Below are 23,882 nucleotides of genomic sequence, written 5' to 3' on the forward strand. Positions count from 1 at the left end.
GATCTTTGAATGTGTTTATGGGTCTATAGAGGAGGCAGTCATCTGCGAAGAGTCTAATCTGGGACTTCACCCTCTCTGGTAGGTCGTTGATGTGACACAGAAATAGCAACGGTCCTAGCACTGTCCCTTGAGGAACTCCGGAGCCTACTGGAACATATCGCGTACCATTTGGGTCAAAAGTCAACAAGACCTACTAGGTTAAAAGAAAATGTACGTCGACGTACAAAAATTGTACGTCGACGTACAAAATTGTACGTCGACGTACAATTTTATCGACCCTTGAGTGTTAGCCAATCAGAAGACGCCTTACATCTGTTGCTTTGATCCGCATATTAAACATTCACCGTGGAATTGTAAAAAATGGCGGCCTCCATACAATCATTCGGTTCTGGAAAAAAACACCTGTTTGACAACAATTATTGTCCAAAAAACTAATGTCAGTCAAAGAGAACATGAGGAATTATTCTTTATATCGGTTTCCTTTACTTATCAGTAATGTCATAGTGGTTTTCAATTGAAATAATGCTCTATTTTACGAAATTTCCCTTCGTCCAAAATTTCCCTATCCGGAATCGTTTACTCGAGTACTGTAAAACCAGATGTTTCATCCTTTTGTGTTTTTATTTATTTATTTTAATCGAAATTGATAAGACACCACCCGATAGCTTGTACGGTATGGGATGGGTCGCTTTCCCCGTGCGGACTTGCTCACACGACCGGAGGACGCCGACTTTCGGTGAATAGCTAGTTGCAATAATCCAACTCCCAGCTATATTGACCCTCCGGGTCGCTGAGCTGTATGAATGTACTCATAAAATCTCAGAGCATACAAGAAGAACTAGGTGAATAGCATACTATGACGTCGGACGAAAATGGCAGATGACCAAAACATGATATTGGAGGCAGGATAAAACTGTTCTTGATGTATTATAACTAGGTAGGTTTATGTTGTTTTATTTGTTACTTCTTTGTACAAGCAACAATAGCTAAATATATTTGGTAGTCAAAGGTTGTAAAGCTTAAAACATTATAGGAATCTACATCAACCCTGCTTGGCTACATGCATTTTAAAGTTAGACATGAAGGCTGACAGTAATGAATATCAGCTTATAAAATGGGTCTGCCTTTCACGTCAATCTAGTTAGACTAATCTAAAAGTAGCATTCATTTCGATTTGTCGCCGGGTGGTGAAAAATGTGTGGCCAGTCCGGGACTCGAACCTGGGACACTTACTTACAGGGCGAATGCTCTCCCGACTGAGTTTACCGGGCCGCCACACATCTTTTAACCAATCCCGCATAAGTTCGGTAGAGTGACAGATTTAAGCATTCTAAAGGCTGTTTTGTCCACTCTAGTACATGTTCTGTATTTCTCTGCGTATTTACTCTGTAAAGACTCGCTAGTATTTTAATGATTGTGAAAGTTGGGTGGTTTGTTTTAGAGAAGTTATTATTTTTGTGATGCTTCAACCAATTCGTCAATGAGTTTTGACAAGTATGAGTATCAGCTAGATTTAATTGACAGTTATATATAATTGTGACAGCTATATTTAACTGCTAAATGAAAATCTTACTTTTGTTTTCAAACACAAGAAATTGCAACAAATTAAGACCACAAAATTGATGAAAGGATGCCCCCCTCCCCTTTTGTTTTCACTGTCGTCAAAGGGCATGTAGCTCTAACTGACGCAAGTGCCCGGATGTTGCGATATTAAGAATAGAAAAAAATCCTTTTTTGCTAATATTAAAAGGCTTCGGGACTGGGATTGTTTCATATTTCCACCGAAATTCAAACCAAAAGCCCATGCATTAGCATGCAATTTAATGCAATCGTGTGCAAGCTGAAAACAATAATTGATTTGTTTGTTTTCACTAATTACGGATTAAATTGTTTATCAGAACTTATTCAAATGATCGCGTCAATCACTTTTTGGTGTTACCGCACTTCTGTAATAGACATTCACAGTTTGTTTTACATTATTTCAATAGGGCGGTAAAGACTTGACACCTTTATGGCATGTTTAATCCGATTATTGATAATTGCGGGAGCTGAATGTGTGACATCAACCTGTTTGCGGCTTTCTTCAAAGGTAAAACATGCTCAATAATTAATGTCGGTCCGGTCTCCCAATTAAAAGATTCCATCCTAATAAACTGCAAATTTACTTATTTACTGCAAATTAAAGCAGATGCATGTTGACATGCTCTGCTCAAAATGCAAAGTGTTTCTGTCAAATGTATAAAATACAACATAGACTGTTGAATATTACCATAACCATTGCATCAAATATGGAGTTCGTTTGAAGTCCGAGAGGCGTTGCAAAGCTTTGTTACAAAGGTTTTTCATTCACCAAGAAAAAGGAAACCAATTCGACTAGTCGTAAGATATTTATTCACGCTATGTATCAAAGATTCAAATATTTCAAATGCATTTTACAATAGATTTAAATAACTCTCATCAGCCATCAGCTTGTAATTCACAATTTTTACGCTTTGTCACATGAATCAGGTAATTTTAATTAATTTTTACTTTGAGTTTGTATTTACACCACAATTTGTTTGCAAAACAAGCAGGAATAATTAAAAATACAGGGAAATGTCATTTTGAATTGAAAACACTTGAGCACATGGTAGGTTACTTTAAATAGAAATAAAGTCATACATGTATGACTGTGGAATCTCATGAGATTTTCATTTAAGCAATGTCTGTCGTATCGCTGTTTTTTTCGATATATATAACTGTCAACTTTTCGGGAATTTCTGGTTACAGAACTGCCTGGAACAGACGATAGTCCCAAAGGGGGCACTTATCCGCCCTTTGAATTATTGTGAGGGGGCAGATATCCACATACTTAATTCCAACAGGGGGGGCACTTATCCGTCCCCTTAAAATTAGGGGGCACTTCTCCGGGGAGCACTTCTCCGAGGGGGGGGGCCCTCTCCGTATACGAAAAGTTGGCATTACTTCATCAGATATGTGGACTTAATTTTTTGCAGTTTCTTATGTTTCAATTAAAAAGTAAGAATTTCGTGCATTCATGCATCATTAAGCAGTTAAATATAGCTGCCACAGAGATCCAGAGGGGTAAGGGCCATGACCCTTTGGAATTGGACAAATATGTTATTTTAAATGTATACCAGGAGATAAAAGTTGCGTAGAGGAACTTGGCACCAAAGAAGGATTCTGAAAGTCAAAAGCGGTTATATAAGATACCCAAAAGGGGTCAATACACAGGGAGCCAAATCAAAATTCCAAGTTTTTAAACAGATGTCTAGTTAATTATATAGATGGTCCAGATGAAATTGTGTAAAGAGGTTCTGATTAAATATTGAAGAGGGCCTAATCAAATATTGCAGAAGGGGGTCCGAGCAATAAGTCACAAGTTAAGTTTTGTATTTAAACAGGAGAATCATGCGGCAATTCCACATCCTCCCTTGTGTATAGGGGGAGAGGGGGGTCTTATTATTCAGGGGAAGGCGATATGTGGTAATAATTCCACATGTCTGAATGGAATTCATTCATATATCAAAATGTTTATCTTTATGATCTCAAGGTCAAGTTTGAATCTGGGTCATATGGGGTCAGAAACTAGGTCTATGATAGAAAAGGCTTGTACCCACTCACATACCCACTCACATTTCTATGCCAAAACACTCATTGCTGTGGCATTGCATTTTACAAATGCATTTTTTTTAATAAAGCACTCAGTCATTACATTTTCGCTTTTACATTGTCTGAAAAATATGAAATTTGACTAACAGACCGTGACCAATATTTTTTTTTTTAAATAGTTTAGTTGCATGTACATATGAACACTCAGCTTTCTAGCAGAAAGTTTTTTTTTTTTTTTTTTCTGTCTGTGGATATTCCAGTGACACGGGAGGACCCATGTCATTTTTACCTGGCTCCTAAATTTCGTGGCTCAACCATGGTGTCTTAAGCTGTGGCAAGAGGCAAGCTCCCTTAAATGGCATTTGACACCTCTGGTCCCTGTTTGCCTGTTTCACACCTATGGCCCCTGTCTGCCTGTTTCACACCTCTTGGCCCGGCCTACCAGTCAGTACACTGTCCCTGCCCATGTCTGTTCAATAACAATAGTGTCAGCAGTTTCACACCTACCAATACACAAGTTTGTATTTATACTAAGTCCTTATTTTAAATAAAATAATGGCTAAAATAAAGATAAAATTGTAATAACTGCTGTAACCAATATTGCTGTTAATGGGAACATCCTTATAGTGTAAGGAAACACACCTTTCCATATGGAGAGGAAATACAGGTTCAAATCCTGGTGGGGATCCCATATAAGCAGCAACTCACATAATGCAGATATAAATTATACAAACATGACTTTGTGTTGTCATAATGTATGTTACTTAATATTCATATTAAAAAATACAGTTTGGAAAATTTTCTCTATCACACACATACATACACTGTAATTGCATGTTGTTTTACTTTATATCGTGTATCATTAGTATTAGGGCACCATCATTAGCTTCACACCATATAAGATGTCAAAAACAAAGGCCCGTAACTCTGTCCTGGCAATTTATCATAATTATAACCCCTTTTTACTTTAAAAAGAAAAGGGTTTGTTTTCAGCAAGTTTGCATCTTTGTTTCTACTACAGAATCAAATAAAACATACTTTTTCTTACTTTATTTCCAAGTCAGGATATACGCCGTATATCTTTTTTAAAGATATTTCTTGTTTAGTTGTATCATCCAATGCACACGGTATTGTATTTGTATGATGGTTCAAGATCATCTTGAGAGGCGAATTTCTCATCGCAAATGGATTATAGTTATATTAAAGACAAGGCAATCGCGTGAAATATATATATTGCCGGTAGAAACATTTATATACATATATGTTATAAAAGATGCATGCAGTTAAACGCTTTACCAGCGAGTACCCCAATTACTAGAACTATTCGATATACATGCATAGCTCTACAATTGCTTGATCGGCATAGATTCTGTCTGATATCTTTCCGAAATTTCATGGACCTTTTCGACAATCAAGCCGATCATCGCGACTGGGTCTAGTATTTATTGAAGGCTAGTGACCAATTGCCTATACTATAAAGGACAATACATACAACACGAAGTCAAACATTCAAAACAAGACTATTGCCAAGCAATGATGTCCCCTACCTGCTCCACCATTGTCAGATTTTTTTGATTTTTTTTAAGTATTTGTTGCCATAGCAACCAGAATTCTTGACGTATGAACAAAATGAAATGACGTGCATAATATCTATATTGCCATCTATCCATGTTTAAAGTTTCATGAACAAATATGAAGAACTTTTAAAGTTATCGCAGGATCCAGAAAAGTGTGACTGAAGGACAGACACACAGAGCGCAAACCATAAGTCCCCTCCGGTGAAACCGGTAGGGGACAAATTATGACATCTTTAAATTGATAGTTTCAAAGCCATCAAAGCGGTGATTTCAGATTAAATATTATGGTATGGGATTGGAAAAAGAACGACACTGGTACATGTCGCCATATTCTCAATATTCATTTTTGTTTCAGAGGCAGCAGTTTTAACCGGCTAAAATACATGTCAAGCCTCACACCTCGCCCAGAATAAATCACAAAACATAAATCACATTCAACTAAAAAACAAACATTGACATCAATAAATTGGTAACTCAAATTAAAAAGCAATTCAAGAGAATATAGATATATCCTATTGCATTTTAAATACTCAAGGGTATAATATTGCTATCACAGCAACAGAATTACAACTTTCAGAGGTGGGATAAATTAAAGTGCCTCGCTCTGTAAAAAGATGGTTTTATGCATGTGCTTAAAGTTCAGATCACACAAATGTTATCATTACTTAAATTAAACATTTAAAATTTTCAAAATTGTAAGTATTGACAATGTTAAATGATTATTAAAGTTCAAGTTAGTGGCTTATCAAATAACTATTTGTTATATGACTAACATTTGTTTGTCATAATCTTATTTAAATTTTATGTTTTATTATATATATCTTATTTTTATGCCCCCGAGGGTGGGCATATAACTAGTGATCGCACTGTCCATCTGAAATTCCGTCACACTTAAAGTTTGCGTTTAGGTTTCGAAAAATGTGGAAAAAGAGGGCATACATGTGTATGTCATCCTATAATGACAAGCCTTGTTTTAACGCACAATTTTATCTTTATTTTAGCCATTATTTTATTTAAAATAAGGACTTTGTCTAAATACAAACTTGTGTATTGGTAGGTGTGAAACTGCTGACACTATTGTTATTAAACAGGCAGATAGGGACCAGAGGTGTCAAATGCCATTTAAGGGAGCTTGCCTCTTGCCACAGCTTAAGACACCATGGTTGAGCCAGAAAATTTAGGAGCCAGGTAAAAATGACATGGGTCCTTTCGTGTCACTGGAATATACATGGTATTTGGGATGTTTTTAATAAAGGTTTCTTATAAGCGTATGAATTCAACTTGATTTGATTGGATTATGGTTATTTGCTTTTTTATTTAAACTCACATTATTTCTTTTTTCCCAACAGTTGTGTTTTGTGTTCGTGTGAGGAACTATAACATTATTTCTTTTTTCCCAACAGTTGTGTTTTGTGTTCGTGTGAGGAACTATACTTAACACAGATTTGAGAAACAAAATGTAAGTTGATTTCAAACTTTACATTAAAATTACAATTCTTTTATAAGCAATTCTTTATTTATATAAATTCATTTACTTCAAATATTCTGTTTATTCCAATTTACTGTGACATTGTAATGATGTTACCATTTTTAGGAAAGAACATTGAGCGTATAATATTTTTATTACGGAGTTATTATCATAAAAGTTTATGCTTAATAAGGTTATAACATAGCACATTATGTGCGTACATCATTTAATATAATTAATTATTAATTTGTATGTCAGTATTAATTGTAACTCAGTTTTATATAAGTATTTTTTGTGACTCAGTTTTGTATCAGTATTCATTATATATATAAGCATGCAGTTTTATATAAATATGCATTGGAAATTATAAGTTTAACTCATTATTTATTGAGACTCAGTTTTGAGTCATTGTGACTCACATTGAAATGATACCATTTTTGCAAAAGAACATGGACTGGATATTGATTTTATTAATACTTAATATTAATGTCTTTTTTAAGGAGTTATTTATCATACATTTAATTTAATAAGTTATTAAGTTGTATATCAGTATTAATTGTTGTTTTGCAGTTTTATATTAGAATTTTTTTGTTACTCAGTTTTGTATCAGTATTAATTGGGATGCAGTTTTATATCAGTATGAATTGCATGATACTCAGTTATATATCAATGTGCACTGGAAATAAGTTTAACCCTTTCCTGCTTGGAAGCAAAGTGAAAATGGCTATATGCAACCAGAACAGCATGCAAGTAACTCGAAGTCTGTTCTTGTTTTACACTGTTTCCTGCTCATCAGTATCTTAAGGTTGGGAATGAAGCCTAAAATTTACAATATTTGATTTTCTAAGGGAAAAAAAAAACACGCTTCCAAATTGATCTGAGTGTTTAAGGGTTTAATCATTGTCTATTGAGACATTTTTAGCTCATCTATTTTTTTTCCGGTTTAGTTTTGCGTTTAGGTACACTTTTCTCATAAAGTATCAATGCTATTGCATTCGGTATCGGGTCCGTTCGCCCTATAGTTACACATTCGCCCTGGGTTCGTTCGCCCTGGGTTCGTTCGCCCTGGGTCCGTTCGCCCTATATTATCATTTGCATATTGGGGTATAAACAGTTGATTTTTCACACATGTAAACAATTTTGTACCTAAGTTTTCATTAATTAATATAAATCGCAATGAGTGAAAATTACTGGCCTTTGTTACAAACACGCTTACAAGTTAAAGAGCGCCATCTTGATTTTTCACACATGTAACGCGCCATCTTGATTTTTCACACAAGTAACCAAGTTTGTACCCTAAGTTTTCATTAATTAATATAATAAGCAATTAGTGAACATTACTGGCCTATGTTACAAACACGCTTACAAGTTAAAGAACGTCGTATTTTATATTTCGGTAACACTTTTTTGTTTGATATTTCCCCTGCTTTGATAATAAAATTTAGGGCGAACGGACCCAGGGCGAACAGGGTTTAGGGCGAAGGGGAATAAGGGCGAACTGAAATTAGGGTGAACGGACCCGGATTCATTGCATTCAAACTTGGTACACTTACTTACTATCATGAGGGGACTGGGCAGGCAAAGTTATGTAACTCTGACTGGCATTTTGACAGAATTATGTGCCCTTTTTATACTTAGAAAATTGAAATTTTGGTTAAGTTTTGTGTTTAGGTCCACTTTTTTCCTAAAGTATCAAAGCCATTGCTTTCATACTTGCAACACTTACTAACTATCGTAAGGGGACTGTGCAGGCAAAGTTATGTAACTCTGACTGGCATTTTGACGGAATTATGGGCCCTTTATACTTGAAAATTTGGTTAAGTTTTGTGTTTTGGTCCACTTTACCCCTAAAGTATCATAGATATTGCTTTCATACTTGGAACACTTACTTACTATCATGAGGGGACTGGGCAGGCAAAGTTTGATAACTCTGGTGTGCATTTTGACACAATTATGTGCCCTTTTTTTATACGTAAGAAATTGAAAATTTGGTTAAGTTTTGTGTTTAGGTCCATTTTATTCCTTAAGTATCAAAGCTATTGCATTCAAACTTGGTACACTTACTAACTATCATGAGGGTACTGGACAGGCAAAGTTTGATAACTCTGGTGTGCATTTTTACAGAATTATGTGCCCTTTTTATACTTAAAAATTGAAAATTTGGTTAAGTTTTGTGTTTAGGTCCACTTTATTCCTACAGTATCAAACGATTGCTTTCATACTTGCAACACTTACTAACTATCATTCGGGGACTGTGCAGGCAAAGTTATGTAACTCTGACTGGCATTTTGACAGAATTATGGCCCCTTTATACTTAGAAAATTTCGTTAAGTTTCGTGGTACCACTTTACTCCTGAAGTATCATAGCTATTGCTTTCAGACTTGAAACACTCACAAACTATCATAAGGGGACTGTACAGGACAAGTTGCATAACTCTTGTTGTCATTTTGACGAAATTATGGCCCTTTTTTGACTAATAACTTTAAATATATGGTTATATTTTGTGTTTACATCCACTTTACTTCTAAAGTATCAAGGCTATTGCTTTCAAACTTCAAATACATTCATACTATCATGAGGGTACTGTACCTGGCAAGTTTAATTTTACCTTGACCTTTGAATTCTGACCCTAAAGGTCAAATAACAAAATTTATCTAAAATTGCCATGACTTCGTTATTTATGATCAGATTTGATTGATACTTTGACAAAACAACTCTTACCTGACATACTACAATAGACTCCACCCAAACCACATAATAATGGACCATTTATACTTAGAAAATTGAAAATTTGGTTCACTTTTGTGTTTTGGTCCACTTTACTCCTAAAGTATCATAGATATTACTTTCATATTTGGAACACTCCCGCACTATCCTAAGGGGACAGTACAGGACAAGTTGAATAACTCTGGTTGTCATTTTGACAGAATTATTGCCCTTTTTTGACTTAGTAACTTTGAATATTTGTTAAATTTTTTATGAACATGCACTTTATTTCTAAAGTATCAAGGCTATTGCTTTAAAGATTAATATACTTTCTTACTATTATGACGTTACTGTACCTGGCAAATGGTTGTCATTTCGACAGAATTATGGCCCTTTTTTGACTTAGTAGCTTTGAATATTTGGTTAAATTGTGTGTTTAGATCCACTTTACTTCTAACGTATAAAGGTTATTGCTTTCAAACTTCAAATACTTTCTAACTATTATGAGGGTACTGTACCTTGCAAGTTGAATTTGACTTTGACCTTTGAATGACCTTGACTGTCAAGGTCAAAGTATTACATTTTTCAAAAATTTCCATTACTTCTTTATTTATGATCAGATTTGATTCATACTTTGACAAAACAACACTTACCAGACATACCACAATAGACTTCACCCAAACTATTCCCCACGCCCCCCCCCAGAAAACCCCCCCCCCAACATTTTTTTCCCCATTTTGTTCGTCTTATTTTTGAAAGATCATGTAATAAATGACCACACTATACCCCCCTTTCACCCCCCCCCCCCGACCCCCATAAAAAATATTATATATTTTCTTTTAAAGACTGTCCAACCATCCCACCCAAGAATCCCCCCCCACCCCCAAAAAAGAAAGTAAAACAATCATTTTTGAAAGATAATGTAATAAATGTCCACACACTCACAATTTTGCTAAAATTGCCATAACTTCTTTATTTATGATCTGATTTGATTCATACTTTGACAAATAGATGAGCGGTCTGCACCTGCTAGGCGGTGCTCTTGTTTAGTCATTGTGACTCAGTTTAAATTCCTTTTATCAATTATAATAAAATGCAACGATCCAACGCTCTATAACTGCTTTCATAAATTCTAAACCAAAACATAAATTGGTAACAGTTTGTTAAGCGATAATGGTGTTTTAAGTAAGTTTAAAAAAATGAGTGTAATTAAATATAGTCCAGGTTTTAGGACTGGGCCAAAAAAGCTTGGGTCTTAATAAGACTAAGAGCCTAATACCAATTACAGCAGTATTAATTGTTAATTGTGACTCAGATTAAGGCATTATTTATTGTGACTCAGATTAAAAGCAGTTTTCATTTTGACTCAGTTTTCAAGCAGTATTCATTGTTACTCTTAAAGCAGTATTTATTGTACTCAGTTTTAAAGCAGTATTCATTGTGACTCAGTTTTAAAGCAGTATTTATTGTAACTCTTTAAGCAGTATTCATGGTAACTCAGGTTTAAAGCAGTATTCATTGTGATTCAGTTTTAAAGCAGCATTTATTGTGACTCTTAAAGCAGTATTCATGGCGACTCAGTTTTAAAGCAGTGTTCATTGCGACTCAGTCATTAAAGCAGTATTAATGGCGACTCTTAAAGCAGTATTCATTGTAACTCTTGAAGCAGTATTCATGGCAACCCAGTTTTAAAGCAGAATTAATTTTGACTTAGTTTTAAAGCAGTATTAACTTTCACTCAGTTTTAAAGCAATATTCATGGTGACCAAAATTAAAAAAAAAAGCTTTTGGGTGAAACCAATGTCAACTAGAAATGGCGCGGACGAGGCCGACGCATATCCCCACGCCGAATGTTTGACCTAGGTGTACCCCAGGGTTGGTAATGAGGCCATGCATAGTTGAGATTGACCGTATTGTCATAAGAGAAGTTCAATATCAATTAGAAGTGAATTGGTGTCGAAATGAAGAAGTTATAGTAAAAGGCGTTTGGGTGGGTGTGACCTATGTGGGCAGGGCGCCCCAGGGTTGGTAATGGGGCCATGCATAGTTGAGATTGACCGAATTGTCATACAAGAAGTTCAGTATCAATTTGAAGTGAATCGGTGTAGAAATGAAGAACTTAGTAAAAGGCTTTTGGGTTGATTTGAACGAAACGAGGAATGATCCTTGGGTATCAAGCATTTTGTAAGAATTATGTTCCCTTTTTACACAGAAAATTGAAACTTTGGTTAAGTAAATTAAGTAATTAAGTATAATTATTCAGTATCAAAGCTATTGCTTTCTTCTTGCAACACTCTCTAATTATAATAAGGAGACTGTGCAAGTTATGTAACTCTGACTGGCATTTCACAGAATCATGGCCGCTTTTATATTTAGAAAATTGAAAATTTGGTAAAGTTTTGTGTTTTGGTTTACTTTACTCCTAACTATCATAGCTATTGCTTTCAGAATTGGAACACTTGCTAACTATCATAAGGGGACTGTACAGGAAAAGTTGCATAACTTGCATAAGTTGGAATTATGGCCCTTTGTTAACTTAGTAACTTTGAATATTTTGTGTTTAGATTCACTTCTAAAGTATATAGGCTATTGCTTTCAAACTTCAAATACTTTCTTATTATCATGACAGTAATGTACCTGTATTTATGATCAGATTTGATTCATACTTTGACAAAACAACACTTACCTGACATACCACAATGGACTCCACCATTGCAACACTGATGAAATATTGTAAAACATGTCATGGTAATAGAATTAGGTACACAAAATGTATTTTTTATAAGATTTTTAGTAACAAACAGTGCACTTAGTATACTATATGTATATATATATATAACTATGTTTTACTTTAAAATTGTGTATATTTTAAGAGTGATTAAAACTTAAGAAAAGTTTTTATGTTTTAACAACTGGATAAACAACAAGAGTATTGCATCTTCTGTACTATATGTTTGGCTTCAAGCCTTCAACTAATTTAAGAAGATTCTGATAGGTTAATCGGTATTACAGTTTACCCATTAATAAATTAATTATTGGTGTTTGTTGAAAAATGATTCATTATGCTTCACACCTTTATGAATTGCTGTATGTGTAAGCATATGTTATGACTTTATATTGCAAAAAAATATATTAGACTTCAACATATTAATAATTGTTACTTTAAAACAGTTTTGAACGTTTTAAGACACCTGGGGGCTAATGTCCTAGCATGCACTTTTTTGAAGGGGCTTATGTCCTAGGGGCAAATGTCCGTACCCAATAATGGTAAACATTATAAATTTTGAGCTCAATTTTATCAGTTAACAATTCATATATATATATAATTGAAAGAAAGTGTGTATTTTATTTAATAAGTATCTTTGTGTCTAAATTACTGTTTGTTTCCAGTAACCTTTGATGCTAAAATTAAAATAGAAAGGTAGTAAAATCTTTTTTTGAATATATTGGTATGAAGGGGAACTTTTGAACAATTCATGTTTTTTGTATGATATTATGCATGGAATAAGGGGTAAAGTTCAGAATTTGAGGGCAATAATTATCAATATAATAAGGGCAATGTTAAGAAAAGTTCTGAATATTCCATATGTTGCTTTATGCAGGGGTTATACATTTTTATTGCTTAATATATGCTTTTGAAGTTTTTAAATCATATTTACTGTTCAAAGATTTCACTTAGACCTGACCATGTATTAGCAACTTTGAAATGTGCCAGGTTCTTAGCAAAAAGGGGTGCTTCTATGTCAAGAAATGTTTTGATAACATGAGTTTGTGTTTTTGTGTCAACACATTCACGTGTACTGCAACTTTCACACATGCAAAGGTCCTTCTTGGGTGATGACAGCTTCAATACGGTCTTGTATATTGTCAAAGCAATCCATTCAGTTGTGAATATATTATGAAAAGTCGTTCTATTGGTCAAAATTACCCGCCCACTCTATTTCCATGGATCTAATTGGATGAAGTATTAAATTATAATGTGTGCAAGGGAAAGGGAAAATTTTTGTTTCAATTTCTGCATTACCATTTGCACAACTTTTTATGCATGAGGGAATGAAACTTTTAATTTAATATGAAAATTTTCTTTCATGTTTAACAGAATTGATATCAGACAAATTATAGTGATCTTAGCTATAAATTACATAATGTATTCATACGCCAGCCGACAGGACTACGCCAGCCATCCCGTCATCGCCAGCCGTCAGGACTACGCCAGCCGTCAGGACTACGCCAGCTGTCAGGACTATGCCAGCTCTCCCGTCAACGCCAGCCGTCATGACTACGCCAGCCATCCTGTCAACGCCAGCCATCAGGACTACGCCAGCTGTTGAGATTGACAACGATTTCCAGATTGACATTCCAGAAATTCAGGTTGGTTTTAAGTACAAACTGATCCATATCATGTATGCCAAGCTAAAATCTGGTGTAATAATAATAATAATTACACTAGAGGTCACATTTACTTGCTGGTCTTCATGAATATTAGTCGTTAATCAATAAGTTCTAGGCCGATTTTGTAAATGGGTCATTTCTGATAAAAAACTAGGCCACTAGGTCCAATCATATAAGTGGTTTGATCATAACAGTCTGTTTGCATTTTGCTCACATCTTCCTTTTTTATCCTGTTGGATAGTTGTTTTAGGTGAGCGATTTAAGGCCTTCATCATCTGTGGAATGCTGCTTTGATAATATCTTGCATTTGGTGTAAAATAGACATGATAGTGTATAACAACAACACAAATATGCCTTACACAAAATAAATATGTTCCTTCTTTGCACATCATATGAATAACAGGGGGCTATAAATCAGCATAGTACCAAGCACTGTTTAAGAATAGTGTATTGTTGATGGCACACGTGTTAACAAAAATTGACATCCCCATACAAAATCTGTTAATGAACAATCAAGTTGCACAAAAATAATATGGGGTATAATATAAGAAATAGGATACACCACTTAAGATCTTATGGCCTTTTAGTGACCTCCCAGTCAGCCCCAAACATATAGCAGACCTCAGTGTTTTGGATTGGGCCCCTTTTAAGTTTGGGGCAGACTCATCCATCACTATAAGGCCAAAAGACCCTAAGTTGTTTGTACAATTTCTTAAATAACATATTTCTATTACAGAGTGATTCCCTATATGAGCCAGCTGGGACACCCACAGTTCTCTTTCGACGTCAACAGACTTTCCTTGACATAGCCAGGTGAGTGATCTGTACTAAAGTGTGTGGAAAAATGGCTCATTTGTTTATGAAGATCCTCTTTGTCTTAAGCTACCATTTCACGTAAAGAATGTATGCTCCATAGAAATTTATGAACAAGTAAAATATTTCTAATCTTGAAGTGAACTTTTTTATGCCCCTGGTAGGGTGGCATATAGCAGTTGAACTGTCTGTAAGTCCGTCTTGTCTGTCCGTCCATCCAAAAACTTTAACATTGGTCATAACTTTTGCAATATTGAAGATAGCAACTTGATATTTGGAATGCATGTGTATCTCATGGAGCTGCACATTTTAAGTGGTGAAAGGTCAAGGTCATCCTTCAAGCTCAAAGGTAAAAAAACACAATCCAAGGGAAGTATTAAGCTTTAAAGGGAGATAATTTCTATACCTGCCAAATGATAAATAGAAATATTATTTCAAAGCGGCGCAGTAGGGGGCTTTGTGTTTCTGACAAAAACATCTCTTGTTTTGTCTTAGACTTGAAGCAAAACAAGAAGCAAAAGTCATGTGGTATATCCACACTGTAACATAAATACTGTTGATGGCTAAGCAGTTACCAGCCTCCTGACAGTGCACTTAACAGTTACTGTTAGCTACAGAATGGTCATTAGGTAATATTGTTTGATATCCAACAGTTGAAGTGCCTGGTCAGATGGCATGTGATCTTACTCTTTGCTTCTATATCCAGAATTGGCATCTCAAGCTTCCATTTTGTACTGTTATTAGTATTAAAAAATTGACTTTGCCCTTACAGAGACATTGACCAGCCTGCTGACCAGACAACCAACCAGTCATCAGCCGTTCTGAATGAGTACATCCCTGCGGTTCAAACAGCACAACCCATTCCGTAAGAGCATAAGATTTTTGATGTGCATGAAATGTTATGCATGATATCTTAAATAATCTTTATTTTTGAATGAAGTGTTTTGATTAAAGACATTGTTTTTTAAATTCATTATCTTGCAATGAGGCTTCTTTCGCTTTTTTTTTCATATCCTTGTTGTAGAATAAACACTAGGCTATCAATTTCAAAAGAAAGCAGATTAATTATATACATGTATGAGCTACCAAGCAAATGGACAGACCAAGCCAGGATTTAAACTCAAAAATCAATAAGCAATGTGCTTTACACACTGCATACCGGTAACCTAGATATTTTTGATGCAGAAGAACCTTTGTAAAATTTGCTAGGATGACCACACTGAAATTAGAAAATATCTGATTTTTTGTATTGAAATTTACCAGATCCTTGTCAAAATAGAAATTTCTATTTCTATCAAAATGTAATTTTATTTGAGATTTTGAATAAAGATATTTTTATGAGATTTTGTATATTTTTTAAAATAAAAAATATGTTTCTGCAGACCAAGCCGTATAACAGATACTGCCAGAGAGCAGCTCAAACAACAAGCGAGCATGTGCATCACTGGTCCCATTACAGATCCTTTGCTCCTGGAGGTGAGACGTAACCACGTCATGAAAGACGCCCTAGGCACCTTACGGTACTCACAGAGTGACCTCAGCAGCAAACTGCAGATCAAGTTCATTGGTGAGGCCGGTGTTGATCTCGGTGGTCTCCGTCGCGAGTTCTTCTCCCTCCTTGCATACCAGTTCAGCCATTCAGCGCTTACATCAGGTAAAGCTTATCATCTAGCATTGGAACCATACAATGTCTGCCAAGTGAACAACTTGATAGCCATATTTTTTATTATAGTATTCTTTGCATATTCTTAGAGACCAGCTTTTTTGTTGGCATCTAAATAAGGTTTAAAATATCAAGCTGTCATTGAAAGTTAAAAGTTAAAAATCCATAAAAGTGTAATGCAAGAAATACTGAACTCAAATTCACTTGAAAAATTCAAGTATGTGTCACATGAATTATGAAATGACCTCTAGTATTGTACATCTATCAATTATAATTGGCCTGTTGATTTAGTTGTATTTTCTGGTCATTTGGGATTATAGAATGTAAACATTATTGTTATAGTAGAATACCTCTTAAGCCGGTGCTAATGGGCGTGAGTGGTGATGCATTCTCCATTACCAGAACAGACCGAATTAAACCGGGTCTGCTATTATATTTCTAGGATGCATTTTGTGCTTTCAAAGGAGACACTTTCAGAACTAATAAGATAGAGAACTATAATGGGTAACCACAGAACATTATTCCCTTATGTGTATTCAAATTCCTTATTTGTATTTGGTGTTTCAGGTTCTCCCGGGCGCCTCACATTAAGAAAGAACTTTGTGGAGCGTGAGAAGAACACCTTCTTCTACCTTGGTCAGCTTGTGGCTCTCTCCATTCTTCAAGATGGTCCAGGTCTGCCAGTGTTTGCCGACTGTGTGGTCAACAAGATACTCAACATCACAAATGGTGTCAATCCAAATGACCTCAATCCAGACTTGGTGAAAACACTTGAAGAGGTATATATTATAATATGTGTTAATGACATAAAATAAGACCTATGATTCTTGCATATCTGACTGAGATTTCTGCTGCCTGCTTTCATTCATGCCAGGAAACCCCTTCTGGCACAGGGGGATGCCAGATGACTGGCATGCAATTTAAACATTAAAATTACATCAGTGCATTGTTCTCGATGTTAATGTTATGGCGTTTCGTCACTTTCTCTTAATGATATCATAATACCACGCTTCTTAAAATATGCGTCCGTAATAAAAAGAAAGCTTTAACAAATTCCATTTCAGCCGTAAATCATTCCATTTTACAACTTGTTAAATATGTATGCAAGAAAAAATATTTATCACTAGTTTTAGACTCAGACCAGAATTTCCGGCCCTCGAGTAACTGTTTTGGCGGGAACTCAGCTAGCAGTTGATCCCGCCAAAACAGATACTCTCGGACCTGAAATTCAGATCCTGAACTACAACCAGTGACTGAAATTTATAATATGTAAGGAAAAGACATGCAATGTTATATAGTCAACCAACTTCACACACCCTATCCAAGTAGCAAATATTATTTGCATGAGTAATAGCTCAACATAATTATTTTTTTTGACATAGTCAATTCTTGATGAAAATTGATTTGTTTGTGCTGAAATGGAGTTAAATGCAGTCCATCTGACTCGGGTAAACGGATCATATAATAAAGATGTATAATTTCAGATGACAGATGCTTCGACTGACCGTGAGCTCCAGGACCTTTATTTTAGCATCTATGACGAGCGAGAGGCAGCAGGGTTTATCCTGCCATCTAACATCTTCAAGAAGGACCACATCCCCCTCCTGCAGTCGGCCCTTGTTAACAACATGGTGTTGAACTGCAGAGATGAACTGGACCAGTTCATTGAAGGTAATGTGATATTATTATTATTATATTGAGTAACTTAGCTCCTCCAAATGTAATGAGATGTTTTTGCAAGCTGGCTTGTCAATAGATTTACCATCAAGTTAAACACACAATGATACAAGTTATTTTCAATAAAAAATAAAAAATAGTGAAATTGCTGCTGATCAAAATCTAAAAGCTTTCATGTATGAATCAAACATTTTGATTAAACTGCCTTTAGTGCCATTATATAAGATGTGTGTTTGATAATTTATTAAATTGCATTATATTCATTACTGGGTCGTTTTAAATAACATGCTTTTTATGAATCAACTTCATATGACTAGACACTATGTTTCATTTGAACATGTAACTGTGTGATGATTAAATGACTGTTTGTAGCATTAACTCAATTTGATATTATCCTTCCAGGTCTACAAACTCATGATGTTCTGACCATAGTGAGACAGGAGAAGTTGACCTGTCTATTCAGTGGTGGTAAGCCGCCAGTCACTGTTGCCGATGTAAGAGGTCTGATGAACTTTAAATATCGCGAAGATATCAACCGGGAGGCTGACCGGGAAACTGGCCAGCAGTTTGTTCGGTTCCTTCAGGCGACAAAGGGTGATGGCGCCACCATCAACGGCATTACCCTGAAGCCGAAGGATGTCCTCATGTGGATGTCGGGTTCAACAGAAATCCCAGCTGTGGGTTTCCACAAGCAGATTGACATTGAGTTTGGTGGTGAGGAAAGGGTCAACACTTGTGCACTTTGTGTTACGTTAAAGCATCTGACGCCTGCTGTTGAGGACCCTGTTTTGTATTTTACAGAGCGTTTGATAAACTCATCAACATTCGGTGATATGTGATATTTCTTTATGTTATGGAGATAAGATCTAATGTTGATGAGTTTATCAATCGCTCTGTAAAATACAAGACAAAACTCCTCACCAAACTCGATGTCTATTTGCTTGTGGAAATAAAAAAAAAAAAAAAAAAAACGTTTTTGTATTACTGTTTTTAAGTGTTTTGTAAATATTGTATAAATATATACTGGAGTTAAACAATTTGTTCATTAACTAAAGTTGCTGAGCCACAGTTATCAACATGTTTCCAAATATAGTTTTTCCGTATTACTTTAGCAATATTGTATTAGTAAACAAGCTTTAAAAAGTTATGCACATGTGCCGACTTTCAAAAAAAGTTCTTGCGAACATAAATATTAAACCAGGGCCCGTATTCATCAACCAATTCTTAGACTTAAGTCTAAGAATAAAGAATATTCTTTAAATAGGATTATTAAAAAATTGCTTTAATATTAAGTCAAACTTGACATTAACTGTCTCTATCTAATTCATTCGTAATGAAGAAATTTCCTTTACGGACATAACCATCACTGGTTGCCTGTATGTTTTCAAACCATGGGCATAATTTTCTTGGTTCAAAGTATATTCTTAAGTCTAAGAATGGGTTGGTGAATACGGGCCCAGAATGGTACAGGATCTGTAACTTACCTAATGTATATTTTTTTTCTATTAGTTTGAGAATTGAGATTGTGTCTATTAGTTTTAGACTTGACATTGTGTCTATTAGTTTTAGACTTGACATTGTGTCTATTAGTTTTTGAGATTGTTATCAAAATAAACTGTTGCTCTTGAATGAATTGTGTTTATTTTTATTCCTGTATCATGTGCTTCTCCTTCAATCGAAAATAAAGTCATTCCTGTTAAAATGCACGACATATTGTTCATGAAAATGCATGTTGACCTATTTGAAGGGTATTGATATTTATTGCAGTCACTCAGATGTTGGTGCCTGTGTGAAAGTTATGTGTGCAAGACCTTATTGATGATGCCAAAAACAAACATCATCTTTTAACAACCATATTTTGTAGATATTTAAGGAATAACAAGCAAGAACTGACAGTTCATCAAGTCCTGTACCAGAGTATGTAAAAAGGAAAAGAGTCAAATATCCATAACACCCTAAAAGTTTTCCGAAATAAATTAAATTCATGGGACACAGCTAGTGTACCATTAGACAACCTTGTAGTGTTTAAATGTTAATCCTCAGGTAGTTTTCAAAGAGTAACCATAACAAAATATTTTCTCTATACTATATATAAAAAGGGCTATAACTTATTCGAAAATAGTCAAAACCAAATAAGAAGCAAACAACTAGGATACACAAACTCCACCTTTATACCATCTTCATACATATTGTGACCTGGTTTTGCAAAGATGTCCTCACAACTAGGACCTGTTTACCAAGGAATGTTGGATGCCGATATGACTGGTATAGTGATTGTCTCTATGAGACATGTGAGCAAAAAAACATGCCAATGCTCTACAGGTCAAGTTTTGAACGATATTGATCACTAAATATGCCTCTGTTATATAGGTAAAGTTTGAATAGGGTCATTTTTGGTTTGTGAGCTATTGTGATCGCCATGTGTCTGCTGTCCATAATTGTGATGCACTTGTTTAATATCAACTATTATACTGTTAACACTTCAGAGGTCACATATTTTGACCAACACTCATTACTATTACTAACAGCAAAAATGTGACTAGAGTGTTACTTTTAGACCTGATTACCTAGTGTTTGACCTTGCACAACATGTACAATTTTACAATTGAATCATCAAGATGTATACATCTAGCTATTTTGATAAAGAGTTTACAAATTTCTCTTTATTTGACCTAGTGATCTAGACATTGACCTATCATGTTTTTTTTTTAATTATATAAGTTCTCCATGTTAGTTTATTTTTTTTCTTCTTTGGCTATATTAAGTGCAAGGCGCATTTTGGCTTCGTGTTCACCTTCGATTTTGATAGGCAGTCATTGGTTATTGAATTCAGTGTTTGTGTTGATATACCGTCTCAAGGTACTTCATTGGATAACACACCTACTTCGAAGGTACCAGAGTAGTGTTTTCCATTACCTCTGTATGTTATACATTGAACTCACAGTAAATAAGAATCTGGATTGAAAGGTTGGTGTAGGGTATACCTATGAATAACATTCTGCTGGTGTACCTCAGTAAGGCTGGGTACTTCGTCATGTATGTTGTTTGCACTAACAAACTGAAGGAAACAGTAACTAGAGTGCGAACGTTGTTTTTCTTTAATTTGACCTATTTTAATAAGTCAAGTGAACCATGTTTAAATTTGACCAAGATATCATTTAGGTGAACATTCTGAACAAGTTTGATGAGGAAAAAACCTGACCTCTAGAGCAATGTTTTCCTATACTATCAACTAGTGACCTAGTGTCTGACCCAACATGACTCTCAATCTTGACCTAAATTTAATTGAGATACAACTTCTGGCAAGTTTGATCAGCGAATTTGAAAGAACTCGAGTATTAAGGGTGAAATGTTTAATGGTCACAAAATCACGGCCACAAACGTTCATCTTGTCACTGTGTGTCAGGTGAGCTTAACATCAAATATCACTTTCAAAATCAACTTTATGTTTTTAAAACAACACAATCGCTGAAACATGACATTGAGTATATAAACTTCATATATCTGACATACATCAGGGTTTTCATTAGAATTCTTTGTAGCAGTCTTTTGAATTATTTGAGGAGGCCAAGTTTTTTTTTAAATAAAGGTGCCAAATCGTGGCTTTCGAGCGATTTTTGGCACATATTTTACATGTATTTCCCCAGTTAAAAAAGAGGATATTAATGTGAATTGTTAAGAAAAAATAAATTCCTCAGGTTACATCAACTCTCCGGGGTGTCGATTGTCCCAAATTTGAAATCCTGAAAATAAAGTCGGGGTCGAAGGGACCGGGCCCTAGCTTTATGTATAATTTCTGTACAGTACATAACATGTATTCTTTACAGTATTAATAGCAATCTGAATTAAACAAACACTGGAAGTTTTAACATTTTAATAAGTTATAACTTCCAATAATGACAATGACATTTCAAAATATATAACTAAACTAATTTAAATGACTAGTCCACAAGTAGTTATTGCAAATAAGAAGAAACAGTAACAAGAGTGCCAAACTGTCACAAGGTACGCCCGTTCGAAGGTTTTGGACACCATGCTCAATGCTTGAAAGTGTCCTCAAGACCTAGTTATTGACCCGGCATGACCCATATTTGAACTTGACCTAGATATCACTTAGATGTAACATCTGACTAAATTTGGTGAAGATCAGATGAAAACTACTTCAATTAAAGAGCGGACAACATGCTTAATGCTTGAAATGCACTATGTGACCTCGTTTTTGACCTGGCATGACCCATGTTCGAACTTGACCTACATATCATCTAGACACAACTTCTGACCAAATTAGGTGAAGATCAGATGAAAACTACTTCAATTAGAGAGCGGACACCATGCTAAATGCTTGAAATGCACTAAGTAACCTCGTGACCTAGTTTTTGACCCGGCATGACCCATATTTGAACTTGACCTACATATCATCTAGACACAACTTCTGACCAAATTTGGTGAAGATCGGATGAATACAATTTGAATTAGAGTCCGGACAAAGTGGCGCCGTTGAAAATGCACTAATTGACCCTATGACCTAGTTTTTGACCCGGCATGACCCATATTCGAACTTGGCCTATATATCAACTAGATGCAACTGCTGACCAAGTTTGGTGAAGATCGGATGAATACAATTTGAAATAGAGTCCGGACAAAGTGGCCCCTTTGAAAATGCACTTATTGACCCTATGACCTAGTTTTTGACCCGGCATGACCCATATTCGAACTTGGCCTAGATATCAACTAGATGCAACTGCTGACCAAGTTTGGTGAAGATCGGATGAATACAATTTGAAATAGAGTCCGGACAAAGTGGCCCCTTTGAAAATGCACTTATTGACCCTATGACCTAGTTTTTGACCTGGCATGACCCATATTCGAACTTGGCCTAGATATCAACTAGATGCAACTGCTGACCAAGTTTGGTGAAGATCGGATGAATACAATTTGAATTAGAGTCCGGACAAAGTGATGCCTTCCGCCCGCCGCCCGCCGCCCGCCCGCCGCCCGCCCGCCGCCAAGGGGTTTCACATAATACGTCCCGTATTTTATACGGGCGTATAAAAACTGTAAACATCTTTATCAACTGTCAAACAATAATATTCAATATTATGATCCTCTATTTAACACAATCGCATTTTACCAAGAGAATGTGACTAGCAATTCAAATAGAATTACCAAAGGAGTAAGTTACCTTAAGAAAAATAAAGTCTGATAAACATCACAAGAATTAAAACAATTATACTGAAGCATTTTATGAGCAAATACTAGAACATTTATAAGTAATACTGTGTTAAGAGTACACAATAAAACAGTACAATAACAGTGTTTAACTCTTAGCACATGAGATCATTTAAACAGTTGCAAAAATTGACCTGTCAGACTGACAAAGAACAATCTCAATATAATGAACCTCCACTTAACACAATAACATTTTACCAAGAGTTTATGACTAGCACTTCAAATGAAATTACCAAATGAGTATATTACTTAATAAATTACAGTCTGATATCAGATGAGTATATGTCTGGCACTTTAAGTGACATTAACAAATGAGTACATGTACATAACTTAATTAATAAAAGTCTGATAAAAAGAAGTGTACATGTTATGAAAAGCACAAATAAAATACCAAATGAGAATATTGAGAGATAATGAGAGTCTCAATTATCAAGATTTTGATAATAACAGATATACATGTATTAAAAAACATTAAAACATGTACTAACACCAATTTGACTTTAAATAGTAAATTTTCCAGAATATAAAACAGTTTCAGGTGATTCTAATCTAAACTATATTAGAATATGACCCAGAATCAGATAGTGAATTATCGGATGATGATTGTTATGGCAACTAGACTAGTTGCCACAACAATCATCATCCGATAATTCACTATCTGATTCTGGTCACCATATAAGCAGTTTCATGTAATCATAGCTTGGTCACTACACAGAATTGCAAAACTCAACACATGCCAAGAAA

General features: G+C 35.1%; 1 protein-coding gene and 1 long non-coding RNA gene across 3 annotated transcripts; one reads left to right on the top strand and one right to left on the bottom strand.

The window, feature by feature from the left end:
• The first annotated feature begins 578 nt into the window (after positions 1–578).
• Positions 579–19,538, top strand: LOC127880551 (uncharacterized). Of its 2 annotated transcripts, XM_052427866.1 has the most exons (9): positions 579–937; positions 6,593–6,648; positions 13,527–13,735; positions 14,493–14,569; positions 15,342–15,434; positions 15,952–16,223; positions 16,800–17,011; positions 17,717–17,903; positions 18,312–19,538. In XM_052427866.1, the coding sequence occupies exons 3-9, from the start codon at positions 13,610–13,612 to the stop codon at positions 18,746–18,748; spliced, it is 1,404 nt and encodes a 467-aa protein (XP_052283826.1). In that variant the 5' UTR covers positions 579–937; positions 6,593–6,648; positions 13,527–13,609; the 3' UTR covers positions 18,749–19,538. The 2 variants fall into 2 exon arrangements, with proteins under 2 accessions (XP_052283826.1, XP_052283829.1); XM_052427869.1 differs by lacking the exons at positions 579–937; positions 6,593–6,648; positions 13,527–13,735 and adding an exon at positions 1,917–2,089.
• A 2,231-nt stretch (positions 19,539–21,769) lies between these two features.
• On the bottom strand, positions 21,770–22,896 carry LOC127880553 (uncharacterized). The gene is made up of 2 exons (XR_008049572.1): positions 22,591–22,896; positions 21,770–22,434 (listed from the first exon to the last, which is right to left on the bottom strand). It is a non-coding gene; the product is annotated as an uncharacterized LOC127880553 (long non-coding RNA).
• Positions 22,897–23,882: the final 986 nt, after the last annotated feature.

This window comes from Dreissena polymorpha, chromosome 5 (assembly GCF_020536995.1).
Source record: "Dreissena polymorpha isolate Duluth1 chromosome 5, UMN_Dpol_1.0, whole genome shotgun sequence".
NCBI classification, from domain to species: Eukaryota; Metazoa; Mollusca; class Bivalvia; order Myida; family Dreissenidae; genus Dreissena; species Dreissena polymorpha.